We start from the raw sequence: 14,303 nt of genomic DNA, 5'->3' as shown, positions 1-14,303 counted from the left end.
TGTAGCATTATTTATTTCTAAATGGCTTTGGATAACAGCATCTGCTAAATTAATATATGCATTGCATGTTGCATCTATATACAGTTCACTGCACTAGTCTGTGTACACCTTAAATCTGCCTTTTTATTGTGCATATTAAATGTTTGCACAGCGTCACAGAGAACAAAGGACGAATGAATAAATGGGTGTCAAACTAGGATTAAACTGTAAGGATGGGCTGATAGAGAGTGAGTTTCTGGCCAGTTAACAGAAAGGTCACTTGCTTTATTGGGCCAGTACTGTATAACAGTATTATCTGTGTGTCATATATACTGTATTATCACAGTCTCATATATGCATGTGGATTTTTTGCATTGCAAACTTAAACATTTGGTTTTATGTGATGTATTCAACATTGTTGTTGCAAAATCTGCTGAACTAAATGTCACTAGGTTCAGATTGCATATTTGTCTGATAGTCTTGGAAGCATTAGTTATTGCCAGTGCCATTGTCTTCCAGGAAAACGGTTTATTTTTTCTTCTTTTTTTTCTTCTTTTTTTTTATTACATTTATTGCTCTTATAGCTGTATAATTTTTTTTATTATTGTTGATTAAAAACACTTGTTTAAATTAACTTGTTTAATAAACAATAACAAACATCATGATGAAATAAAAACAAATATCCAAATTATATAATTTAATTATTTTCTATAAAATTATATACAAATTAAAAAAAATATATATATATATATATAACATCATATTATATTAATAATATAATATATGTATTATAATAAATATAGTAAATAAAAAATGTGTTCTAAAGCATGAAAAAATACAGATTATAATTTTTGTGGCATGTGAAAATATTGGGAGGGCAAAGAACAAGCCTACCAAATATATATAGCTGATCACTGCCAGGGTTATTTTAGTATCTATTACAGTGTTTAATAATATTCAAAAAAAAAAAAAAAAATATATATATAAAAAAAAAAAAAATATATAAATATAATTTATTATATTTTTAGATATATATAAAAATTTATATGAAATTTTGCTTTGGCAGCCATTTGAATTTTTTCCTTTTTAAATATTTTATTTTAATATCATTATTATTTCAGTTAAAGTTATATTTTATTTCAAGTAACAAAAATGGTTTTATGGTTTTAGTTTTAGTTATCTATAATAACCCTGATCCCAGCGTAATACCAAGGAGTTCAGAAACAAAGAGATGTACTGTACCATGCAAAAGATGAGTGTCTTTGTAAAGAATGAGAGAACATGTGGATGGTTGCAGAAGAGAATCCTTGTTCACAATTTCCTTTGTGTGTGTGTGTGTGTGTGTGTGTGACAATGTGAGATAGCAAACAGGTCCCGGTGAATTATTCATTGTGAGAAAATGAAAAGGTCACGGAGATTGAGTTTCATTCGTAGATGGAGAGGCAGATCTCTGTATGAACACAGACAGCGCAAGCAGACGCAGATGTTGGACGGGCCTGAAATTGTTTAGCACTTTAATTCAATGCAAACGATAGAAGAAAAAAAACATGAAAGAATTGTCTGATACTTTGAATGGTGTGTGAATTTCTATACCTACAAGGACAGACGTGCATGTGTACATCTGCTCAAAGAAACTTGTTCAAGTCATTTTTGTTTAAACTATGTGAAGTATTTCCTATTGAAACAAGAAAAAAGTAGACTAGGATTTCAGGAATTGATTGGATTGTGAAAAGTGGGTGTTGAATATCAAAACAGTGTGTATAAGTATAAGTGTGTGTCTGTTTTTGCTGTAACTCTACCCCTAATGTTAAGCACTGTCACCTCATAAAGAGCCTCTGTCTTTATTGTAACAAAACACAGCTGTGTGTGTGTGTGTGTGTGTGTGTGTGTGTGTGTGTGTGTGTGTGTGCGCGCGCATTGTAAACCTCTCGTTCCCTGGTCCAATCTCTTGTTCTGGAAGGCCAGATGGCTTCTGTCATATAGAGAACTAACAGAAGGAGGGAGCGAGAGAATGTGAAACTAATGAATAGAGGGAAAAAAGTATTTTGGGGAATGAAACCGAGTGAGAGAGATCACATCTGCTGCGTGTGTGTGTTCACGTCAAGAGGGAGAAAATGAAGATTGAACGTTGGGCTAATTATCTGTGTTAACGTGTTGTTTGTTTTCTCTTGTTTGGTCACCAGACCAGGTTTGCTTGGCCATCACTATAAAGTAACAGTTGAGATTTAGTGTCATTGTGTAATGACGTATGTAAGGTGAAGAGTGGCATTTCATCAGCACCAATCGAAATTGCATTCTGAGTTTTGGCTGGAAGAACCTGTCTGTCTGATGAACAATGAAGGATGGACAGGTGTTTAAAAGAGTTTATTAAAAAAAACGATTATTATTTTTTGCAGTTCTGTTTTGTTGACCAAAATAACATATTTCACTCTTAAAGTAATTAAAATGGGGGGGGGGGGGGTATAATCATTTTTATGATATAAATTGTGTTTGAGAATAAATAATTAAATAAATTCTTGTTTGTAAGGCTACAAATAGTTTTGAAATAAAAAAATACAACTAAAAAAAAATAATTCTTAAAAAATAAAAATAAATTATTCTTTTATTATTAAAAATAAGAAATGTTACTCTTGGAATAAAATAAAACATCTAGTATTTATGAAAAATAACATTAATAATATTTCTTTACGGTACAACTGTAAAATTATATAAGTAATAAGCTGCTTGAATGTAAATGAACACAGTGCTGCACTTCACTTTAAAACACACAGTGAATTTAATTAAATCACAATTTGTGATTTGATATTTTATTTGACACGTCATGCTTCAGTTTTTCCACTTATGAGGTCTGTCGAGGTTTCTTGTCCCAAAAGCAGTGATAATTAAGTTTTTATTGCCCATTTTCTACCCTCTCTCTGATCCTTTTAATAGACCTCATATGGGCAGTTTTTCCTACTGTACCTTTAAGACTTTTATGTAAATGAGCTCTGTTATGATCGTCTAGCTGGTTTGCTTCATACTGTCATCAAGGTTTGGAATGTTTGTAAATACTAATATGTAAATGTGGGCGGGCATATGTTAATGAGCTCATTGTAACATCATAACCACAATGATTTTGGTTCCACACGATTGTTTCCATAAATCTTCTGTTTGAACTGGGGGATGCTTTGTGTTGTGAACATCAGTATGCATGCATGTGTACAATGTTTGATTTTAAATGCATAAGGAAAATCTTGTTTTCTGTGGCAAGTCCCCTGTAAGGCTAATATTGTGTCATGTCAAACTAATTGTGTTGATCTTGTTCTTCTGTGTTGTGTTGACCCTCCGCTCATATGGTAACTGTTCAACAGCCTTAAATTCCTTTCTGTATGTGTATTTTCTGAAAAGTGTGGCGAATGTCTTGACCTTCACTGGAAATCCTGTTAAGTGATTTGGGACGGTGTGTATTGGCCTCTGTGACGGTTTGCTCGTTTAGTCTAAAATAGCTTAAAATCACTCAACTTGAGCAGCTACACGTCTTTTGTGTCTGCGTCTGCACTATGCTGTACGCTCTTTCCTTTCAAGTGTTATTATTCATGTAGTGTTCAATAGTTCATTAATTAATTTGCTTGTTTGCTTTGGTGGTTATTTTGTTCATTTTATAGTTTGTCCTATTATTTGTTGATTTATTTATTCTTTCATTAATTCGATGTTTGTTCTTTCATTCATTTGATGTTCGTTCATTTATTCTCTTTATTGTTTGGTCATTAGTTTGTTCACATTTTTTCGATTGTTCTTTAGTTTGGGTCTGTTCTTTTTAAATTAGTTTTTTAGTTGATTCATTCATTTGTTTGTTATTTTCATTGTTTGTTTGGTTATTTTGTAAGTCATTTTTTTATATTTATTTCATTAATTTAACATTAATTTTTTTTTTTTTTCATTTTTGGTCAGTAGTTTGTTTTTCTTTTCTTTTTGTTTTTGTTTTGTTTGTTTAGGCCTTTTTTCCTTTTTTGTTGGATCATTTGTTTGTTCAAACGTTATTTTTTTTTTTCAAACATATATTTGTTCATTCATTGATTTGTTGATTGATTGATTGATTGATTGCTAATCAATCAATCAATCAATAAACATTCCATTATTCTATCAATCAAACCATTCCTTTTTTTCTTTTAATTAAATTTTTCAAACATTTTTCTTCAATCACAAACATATACATTCACATACATTAATTAATCAATCAATCAGTCAGTCAATCAATCAATCAATCAATCAATCAATCAAACTATCAGTCTTTCAATCAATCCTTTTTGTTTGTTTGTTTGTTTGTTTGGTCATTCAGTAGTTTTTTTCCTCGTGTTTGTTTGGTTGTTCATTTGTTTTATGTGCATTTAATTTGTTCAAATGTAAGTCTGTTTATTTCTTTCATTACTTTGATGTTCTCCCAAACAAATATTTTTTTTTTTTTTGTTAGCTTGTTCTTTCGTTTGTTAGTTTGGTCGTTTTTCATTTCCGTTTGTTCTTTTCACTGTTTTCCTTTAACCTTCATTTTGCTTCTTTCACAAAGCACACACACATACGGTGTTCACATTACATAAGCCAAATAAATACCATTTTAACAGACAGAAGTGACTGTAATTTTTGAGCATGGAGGGAGGGTGAATAAAAGAGAGGCAGAAAGAGCAAGAGAAAATAAAAGAAAGAAAGGCAGGCAGAGAGATGTGAGTGGAAGGGAGAGGCTGGCAGTCTCTAACCACTGTGGTCTCCAAATCATAAATTTGAGAGCGAGGGAGTGCGGTTGAGGGGGGAAAAAAAGGAGTGGGTCGAGAAAAAAAAGAGCAACAGAAGGGGGAGTGATTGGAGGCGTGAGGAGTGGAACGGCACAACTCGTTTGCACTGGCACTCGTGTGGGAATTTTTGACCCTCTCCCTCTTTCCGTGACTCTCCTCGACTCGGCCAGGCATAATTATTCCTCTCCTCTTTCACCTTGAGAGGTTTTCTCTAAAATGAGACGAGAGAGGGGGGATGAAAACGACAATCAAGATGGACAAACCCAGAGCGAGAGGCTAGAACGAGAACAAGGAATGAAAAGAACAGGCTCTTCTGTCCTTCTCTGAACGCTTGCCATTCTGAGCGACTGACCGAAGACGAGCAGAAATCTCCGCTTACCCACATATGGGGGAGTGAGCGAGCGACAGACAGACAGCGAGAGGAGGGAGAGACCCCCAGGACACAATCACAGGAGAAGGCTTTTTCTCTGCCACCTCCCTCCATTTTTTTTCTCCCCCGTTTTTTGGGCTGCCCTTCATGGGAGGAATGTGGAGGCAGCATTTTCCAGGCAAGACGCATGTTTCCGAAATCGGCCAAAAGAAAAAGTGTGTGTGCATGTGTGAGTGTGTGTTTGCATGCATGCATGTGTGTGTGTGTGTGTGTGTGCAGTTCTCAGTGGTGTCACAAGCGCATGTCTTGGCTGCTCTCTGTGACACATCTGCAAACTAGTTTGTGTGTGTGTGCAAACACACACAGTGCATTGTGCGCCTGACTCCTTATCATTAGTGTGTGTGTGTTTGGCAGCCAAATCCCTAGCTAATAGATCAGGAGGGGTGGAGAGAGAAGAAAAAGTGACGCAGCACAGATACGCTCTTATTTGACACTCACACATGCACCTGGTTTATTTCAGGTCCTGGACTGCCATTCATTCAGTGACTGTTTTAACTGCTTTTCCTGCAAGTGTCTATTTGGTTTGGAGCAAAAAAGTGTGTTTTGGGTGTTTTCAGAAGGATTGTTTGTGTGCGTGTGTGTTTGTGTGTGTTTATTTTGTGACTGTGAGAGATGAGGTTGCTTGGTAACCACAAGCAGCAGTTGACAGTGAGGTGAGGCACTTGGCTGCCAGCTTTTTTTTTTTTTGTCCAAGATTGCTTGTGTCTCACACACACACACACACACACACACACACACACACACACACACACACACACACACACACACACACACACACACACACACTTATTAAAATCACAGCGGCACACCTAAGCAAGAGGTGGGGAAACTCACACATACGGTGTGATGTGCACGCTGCCATATTTAACACACACGCGCACACACAGCTCACACAAAATCCACGTCAACGCAGCTCCATGGAAAAATCTCCTCATTTCCTTTTGTTTTTACAGACTTTTATTGTTCAAGGGATTTCAAAGAGAGTATTACATTTCTCTTGCTCGCTCGCTCACTCATTAGTTTCACATGCATTACAGGAATAGTTCACTCAAAACAAAACAAAAAATCTATCATTATTTATTTACCTTTGTGTTGTTGCAAACTTTATGATGGAACACAAATGAAGATGTTTGGTAAAATGTTCCACGCCACTTTGTCCGTTTAACAAAAGCCATCATTTACTCCTACAAAAAAGCACCTTGAAAGTAGTTTTTGAATAGAAAATTTAATTTTTTTTTACAAACAGACCAAAATTTAAGTGATTGTTTGCTTATCTTTGCATGTAGCTTTCAAATATAACGCATATTTGGTCTTTTCACGTTATGATTGGTCACCTGACATGTAATTACCAAAGGTGTTAAGTATTGGCCACTGCAACAAAAAAAAAATTGTCTTATTTTTCAGTATACATATCTAAATATTCTTAAATCAACATATACTTACTTGAAAAATTTATCAAAATAAATTGAGTTTATGCTTAAACAAGACATCTTTATTTAAAGAGAAAACAAGATTATTTTAAAACTGAAACTAAAATCAAAACCATAAAAATAAACATTTTTATTATTTAAAAATAAATGTTAGCTGAAAATAAAATGCAATATAAAAAATAAAAAAACATTTTATATATATAAATATGAAAATAAAAAACAATTCAGCTAGCCGCAAACGCAACATTTCTAATTTTAATTTGGTTCAATTAAAAAAAATCTAAAATCTAAATTTGTAACTAAAATGGAAAATGCAAATGGAAAATATAAAATTAAAAACTATAATGATAACAAAATAATTGGCAGATATTTTTTCTGGTTTTAAGCACAAAACCTTTTGATAAATTTTATAGTGTTTTAGAAAACCAGACTTGATGTCAAATGTACAATGCAACATATTTGAATGAATGTGATTGCCAATGAGATTTGAAAGCTTTTGTGGAAGGAAAGTTTTCCTCACATAAAGCTGTCATATGGTATAGAAGATTATGCACACAAACCATATGAACTACTTTTATGGTTCTTTTGTTTGACATTTTTGCAACTTGACAGCCAATAGTCACCATATGTTTTCATTGTATGAAAAAAAAGAACAATTGTCTGTGTTCCAAGGCAGAGAGAAAGTCATGGGTTTTAAAACAACATGATGGTATGTAAAAAAAAATAAAAAATTCTCCCCGCTGGGAGAAAACTGGAAGACTGAGAGAAATTGTGATGGCAATAACAAATAAAAAGCCTTGCATGTCAGAAATGGATGTTTTGTCAGGATCTTTTGTACTCTGTGATCAGAGTAAATGTGGAGATGCCTGTGGAAAATGGCTGAAGGGCCGAGATTTCCCCTGCTGCTTTCTGATTGGATAATTCCCCTGCTTTTCTCTGATTGGATAATGGTTGTGTACTGCTCGGCTCAGGCTCTGTTTGTTTAAAAATCACTGAGTTTAAGTTTATCTTTGTTGTTCTTGTCCAAAAAAGCTTTTAGAGCTCTGAAATTGTTTATGGGTTGGAAAATGAACAGTCGGTACAATTTTGTGAACATGGATTGGTTGAGCACCTACATGAGTGTGTGTGTGTGTGTGTGTGTGTGTGTGTGTGTGTTGATGTGTGTGTTAATGTGTGTGTGTGTGTGTGTGTGTGTGTGTGTGTTAATGCTAGTCTTCTGAGAGTCCAATCGTCTGTCCTTCCCTCTCTGATTTCTCCCGCTCTGATGTAGAGATCGCTTCAGCATGTCATTTGTGTTTCTGTTTGATGTGTCCACTGCTCATTTAAAGCGTGCCAGACCCCTGATCTCTCGCATCCCTCCGAGAAACCCAGCTCTGCCTTAACATCTCCCACACAATTATTTTTTAATAATACTCTGGTAAATAATTCTCTTTCTTAAATACATGGTGGAGAGCGAAAAGACAGAAAGCAGAGAACAAGATGTTTCCCCAAAGGCTATTAAATATAATGTATTCATAACTCTGCCCAAATGCTGTAATCTCCATGACAACAAGACACATGGCAGGGGGCGAACGGGAAGTTCATGTTTCTCTCTCTCTCTCTCTCTGTAGGTATAAGGCCGCAAATCATGAACGGTCCGATGCATCCTCGGCCGCTGGTGGCTCTGCTGGACGGGAGGGACTGTACCGTAGAGATGCCCATCCTGAAGGATTTAGCCACTGTGGCGTTCTGTGACGCTCAGTCAACGCAGGAAATACATGAGAAGGTCTGCTTGAACTATTTTTCTTGCATCACTAGTGCGACAGCAAACATATTGTTTTAGTTGAGTTGTAAGTATGCAGTATTAATTGAATAAGCATCTATTTTGAATTTAATTTTGATTCTAATTTTTTAGTTGAATACTCCAATACTAGAAACCATAGGCGGAGGGTGAACCAACTCCAGGGTAAGGCTAAAAGCAGCCAAATGTATTAAACATCATAAACTCGTCTTTTTAGGCAACAACCAGACATAGGTGTCATGTAGGCTAATAAAATATGTTAAATGGGACTGAATTTGTATTTAACATCAAGTGATTACAATTTAATAAAAACATTAGAAATTTATAATTAGGCTATATAACGTATCCTTTCCACAGTTATTCGAACAGCGAATAAATGATATATCGAAAGTGACACTCTCTTAAAAAAAAAGTGAATATATTGTTATATTCACTGAGGCTGTATACGCTGTGAAATGAATCTCATACTTAAATTGTACGTGCATCAGCGCTTTGTTGTTTATGATGAGAGAATAATCGGAATTCAGTCAGAGAACGTGTGCGCACTCAAATGAGTTTCAGCAATGACTCTCTTGACTGAATTGTGTGTGATTGGTTAAAACGCATAAAATGAAATACAGCCTAAAATGAAAAAAATGCGAACCACTGTAAAAACATTTAAAATGAAATATGGGGGAGAACATGAGCAGATCTTAATTTGATGCCACGACCGACACTCACTGTTCATTTTCACTTTGTAAGCAACAGACATAATAGATTTAATTTGTTTGTGCAGGTGCATTTTTGTCCAATTTAGTAGCATTCTTGCCCCAAGTCCTCAAGGCTAAGCCTTACGCACACTCCGCCTATGCTAGAAACTGTACTCCAATACTGTGGAACTGGGGAGAAAGAAAATGTGTGTGTGTGTGTATATATATATTAGGGCTGTGCAAAAAATCGAATACGATTTTCATGCGCATCTCATCAGTAAAGACGCTCCTGTAATCAGTAGTATATCTCCAGCACGTGCGTTCAGATCAGGGTTGCCAGGTTTTCACAACAAATCCTGCCCAGTTGCTTCTCAAAACTAGTCCAAAACTAGCCCAATCGTGTTTCCAGGAGGTTCTCCGATAAAAAAAAATTGCATCCCGGGGTTAAAATATAAGTTTTTTTGGCATGGTTCCCTTGGTAAAATTCTCATTTTAGGGGCTAAATATCACGTTATTGTTATTTGGGGTCGCTTCAACCCGCGGACATGAAAAACAACCGCAGACTTGGCAACACTGGTTCAGGTGGAGCGGCATTTACTACACAGAGCCGTAGTCCACCGACAAACCACAAAAAATCGCTTTCAAAATCGACAAAGAATCGCCTGCGATTTTAAAATCGATTTTGTGTAGCTTGTCAGTGAATTACGGCTCTGTGTAGTACATGCCAACCAGTGTTGCCAAGTCTGTGGTTGTTTTTCATGTTCGCGGGTTGAAGTGACCCCAATACCAATAACGTGATATTTAGCCCCTAAAATGTGAATATTACCAAGGGAACCCTGCCGAAAAACGTACATTTTAACCCCGGGATGCAGTTTTTATCGGGGAACCTCCTGGAAACGCGATTGGGTTAGTTTTGGACTAGTTTTGAGAAGCAACTGGGCAGGATTTGTTGTGAAAAACCTGGCAACCCTGATCTGAACGCACGTGCTGGAGATATACCTACTAATTACAGGAGCGTCTTTACTTAATACATCCTAAAAAAAAACGTATTCGATTATCCTCACATCCAAAATATATATATATTATATATATATATATTTTTTTTTTTTTTTTTTTTTACTATCTTGTTGTTTCTTTGTTTGTTTATTTGCTTTTTTTCAGCATTTACCCAATATTTAAAATATATCTCAAAAATGTTAAGCCTTTTTCACCAAACGATTAAATTTTTCCTATCAGGAATATATTTTATATAATAAATATTTATATAAATATGTAAATATAATCGATCTGTCTACATCAGAAGATCCATTATTTCAAACTGATTTTTCTATCTTTAACCTTCAATGCTATTTTTCTACTTAAGTTTAAATCCCACTGTAAATAAATAACAACCAAGCATGCAGCAACAAATAGCATGACCACTGTTGTCTGATTCACAAACTCCTATGAACCAGTTCTATTAAATAATTGATCTAAAAGACTCACAAATGCACCAGCTATGTTAATCTGTTACTGACTTAGTGACTGGATGTTTATATGACAAAGATTTTGTTGTAATAAATGGTATGTTAATTAAAAGAACATTGAAATTAGGCACATAAAATAGATTTGTTTAATATGCATGTATGCATACTAAACGAAAACTGGAAGAAACACTGGCTCATAGAAACACATTCATTTATATTCACGCTGTATATATTCATTTAGTCTAGAATCTCACTGGATTGAGTTAAAATACTCCTGTTTCATCGCAAGGGAAAATTGCCTGTTAAGTTTATTCATATCTTTTATTGCAGTCAGATTCAGAATTATGTGTTTGTAATGTGTGTAATTGCACAGATTACAAAACAATCAATTGTCTGGAGTAAATGCATGAAATGACATGTAGATGAACATGGCAAACTAATCATGAGAAATGCATTCCACCCACATACTCCTCCCAGGATGCTAAAAAAAATGATTTATGTGTCATTAATAATCACCCCACGGCTTTATTCTCTGATGTTTATAGTGTGGTATAAATGTGTCTGTGGCAGGTGTTGAACGAGGCAGTGGGGGCGATGATGTACCACACCATCACTCTGACCAGAGAAGATCTGGAGAAATTTAAAGCCCTCCGAATCATAATCCGCATCGGTAGTGGATATGACAATATTGACATTAAAGCAGCTGGAGAGATGGGTAAGAAGTGTTTCCTGGTCACAATTTCACCCAAAAATGAAAATTCTGTAATCATTAGCCCTCAAGTTGTTCCAAACCTGTATGAGTTTCTTTCTTCTGTTGAGCAAAAAAGAAGATATTCTGAAGAATATTCTGAAACATGGAAGTCAATGGCTACCGTTAACTCTTTGGTTACCAACATTATACAGAATATCTACCACTATTAATAAGCATTACAGAACATTAGAGTACATTCTAATACTTATCTATTCATTGTTACACCTTCAGAAAGTGTAATGCATTCAAACACATGACCAGCTGTACTTCTAACAAGGAATGAGCGAATATTATAATGCAAAGAAATGTTTTGGAAGTTTGCATAACAACAACAATATTAATAATAAAAACCAGTAACACTGTATTTTAAGCATTTATATATAATGCATTATGAAAGTATTTTTAACATATTAATTATGCCTTGTAATGCACATTATGATGCAACCACATTATGATTGTAACCACCGTTCTAATGCATTATAATACTTATCTGTTCATTGTTACATATATGTAATGCAATAAAACGCATGACAAACAACCAGGTGCAGATATAGCAAAGAATCTGCAAATATTCTAATGCATTTCAACTTATGAATATTGATATAATGCATGACACATAATGCATTATACATAAAATAAAATGTCTTAAAATCAAGTACAATGTTGTTTTAGCAGCTTTCTGTACAAAAAAATAAAAATAAAATACACCTAATTAATGACAGTGAGAAACCTGAATGGTAGATGATATTGTGAAAAGCCATAGCAAATAAAATGTTGAATGAAAACATCAAATACTGCTTAAACTGAAATTAAATGCTGCAGCTGAGAAACCAGGTTTAATCTTTGTTCAGAAATACAAAGTACTCTGCATGTAATGAAGAAAAGTTGGATGTTTGAAAATTTGAAAACAGAGACAGAAGGAGGTACAGGAGAGCTAACTGTACCTCTGGGACAGACAGTTTATATGGTTAGAATAAAAGGAGAAATATTACAGATACAGCTCAGTACAGGTCAAATTCATGAATGGAGAGAAGATTGGATCTGGGTTTACTTGACTATCAGTGTTTATAGACCATCTGAGGCCATTTGAATCTGGTTTATAGAGTGTTCTGATATGAAAAGATTCATATTTACATATTGTGCATGTCTGCAGGTATTGCGGTGTGTAATATTCCATCAGCTGCTGTGGAGGAGACGGCAGACTCAACGCTTTGCCACATCCTGAACCTGTACCGGAGGAACACCTGGCTGTACCAGGCCATGCGTGAGGGCACACGGGTCCAGAGCGTGGAGCAGATCAGAGAGGTGGCGTCAGGGGCCGCCCGCATCAGAGGAGAAACACTCGGACTTATTGGCTTTGGTGAGGGACAGAAATATTGAAACAATTATGCAGATTATTATGCAAAGGTGTTGTTTTTATTAACATAAACTATTAAATTGTTAAATTAAATAATGTATAAATAAAATATAAATATGATTACATAACTTAAAAATAAAAAAACTTCAATGAATATATTCTAACTGAAATAAGTTTTATTTGACTTACAAAAATGACTAAAGCTACAGTTGAAATAAAAGTAAATTAAAGCTAGCAGAACTACTTAAAAACGTAAAAAATGCTAAAAGCAAAAAATATATATATACTACTAAAATTACTGAAATAAAATATATTAAAATATAAAAATTAAAGTCAAAATATGAATAAATTGCTATGTAATAATAATGCTTGTTAATGTCATTTAATGAAAATTATTGCTATTATTATTGAACTAATTATTAGTTATCATGATCATAAAATCAAACAAATTATTATTTATTAATTATTAATATATACACTTATACATTTTATAAAACTGGTTTAGTTATATTTATGTTTGAATGAACATGAACCCATTTACATTTTTTTAACAGCAAATTCATCATGACTTTGAAATAGCGCAAATTAAATTATAGGAATTATATAGAAATCAAAACATGCACAAATATCTGTGACCCTGGACCACAAAACCAGTCTTAAGCGTCAATTTTTCAAAATTGAGATTTAAACAAAACTTGAAAAATGAATAAATAATCTTTCCATTGATGTATGGCTTGTTAGGATCGGACAATATTTGGCTGAGATTTGAAAATCTGGAATCTGAGGGTGCAAAAAAATCTATAAATTTGTCCAAATGAAGTTCTTAGCAATACATATTACTAATCAAAAATGAAGTTTTGATATATTTACAGTAGGAAATTTACTAAATATCTTGATGGAACATGATCTTTACTTAATATCCTAATGATTTTTGGCTTAAAAGAAAAATCTATAATTTTGACCCATACAATGTATTTTTGTGGTCCAGGGTCGCATATGTTGATAGCTATATATAGGCACAATTTATCACTGTCTATAAGACTGATTTCAAGCATTTAAGAAAAATTCAATGAAGTGTTCAGTTGTGACCTGTAGACATGAAGATGTTGCAGAAATACTGCAGGAATAGTTCAAATAAATGATGTCATCATCCAATCAGGTCACTCATGTTAAATTTTAGTCTGTGACAGTGGAGGTTTTCAAGTTCCAAAAAGGACAAAAAAGTACCATAGTTGTCCATATAAGTTATATATGCCATCCTAAAGTCATTCCTGCTGGATGGGTTTGTGTGTTTACATGTTTGTGTGTATTTGTCTCATAGGACGATCAGCACAGGCTGTGGCTGTTCGAGCAAAAGCGTTTGGCTTCAGTGTGATCTTTTATGACCCGTACCTGCAAGACGGTTTAGAGCGATCGCTGGGCGTCCAGAGAGTTTACACCTTACAGGACCTCCTGTACCAGAGCGACTGTGTGTCTCTCCACTGCAACCTAAATGAACACAATCACCACCTCATCAACGACTTCACCATCAAGCAGGTACATTACCCACACACACACACACACACACACACACACACACACACACACGGCCCAATAATCCCATCTGGCGATCTTGTGCACCATCTGGTGGCTATGAGGTGAACATGACCGTGAAA

The 14,303-nt window shown here is 34.7% G+C and overlaps 1 protein-coding gene across 7 annotated transcripts in view; it reads left to right on the top strand.

The window, feature by feature from the left end:
- The window catches only part of LOC109076766 (C-terminal-binding protein 2-like), a 46,374-nt gene that overhangs the window by 25,604 nt on the left and 6,467 nt on the right, over positions 1–14,303 (top strand). For 6 of the 7 annotated variants that reach the window (XM_042743016.1, XM_042743015.1, XM_042743012.1 and 3 more), the window contains 4 exons: positions 8,216–8,370; positions 11,111–11,255; positions 12,445–12,651; positions 13,970–14,184. In XM_042743016.1, the coding sequence (XP_042598950.1) occupies positions 8,216–8,370; positions 11,111–11,255; positions 12,445–12,651; positions 13,970–14,184 (722 nt within the window). Of the gene's footprint in view, positions 1–4,663; positions 5,294–8,215; positions 8,371–11,110; positions 11,256–12,444; positions 12,652–13,969; positions 14,185–14,303 lie in introns of those variants that run through there. The other variant, XM_042743017.1, reaches the window with a different exon arrangement.

This window comes from Cyprinus carpio, chromosome B17 (genome assembly GCF_018340385.1).
Source record: "Cyprinus carpio isolate SPL01 chromosome B17, ASM1834038v1, whole genome shotgun sequence".
In the NCBI taxonomy this organism is placed as follows: Eukaryota; Metazoa; Chordata; class Actinopteri; order Cypriniformes; family Cyprinidae; genus Cyprinus; species Cyprinus carpio.
Note: the sequence above shows the minus strand (reverse complement) of the source record. Positions and strands in the feature narration are given on the sequence as shown.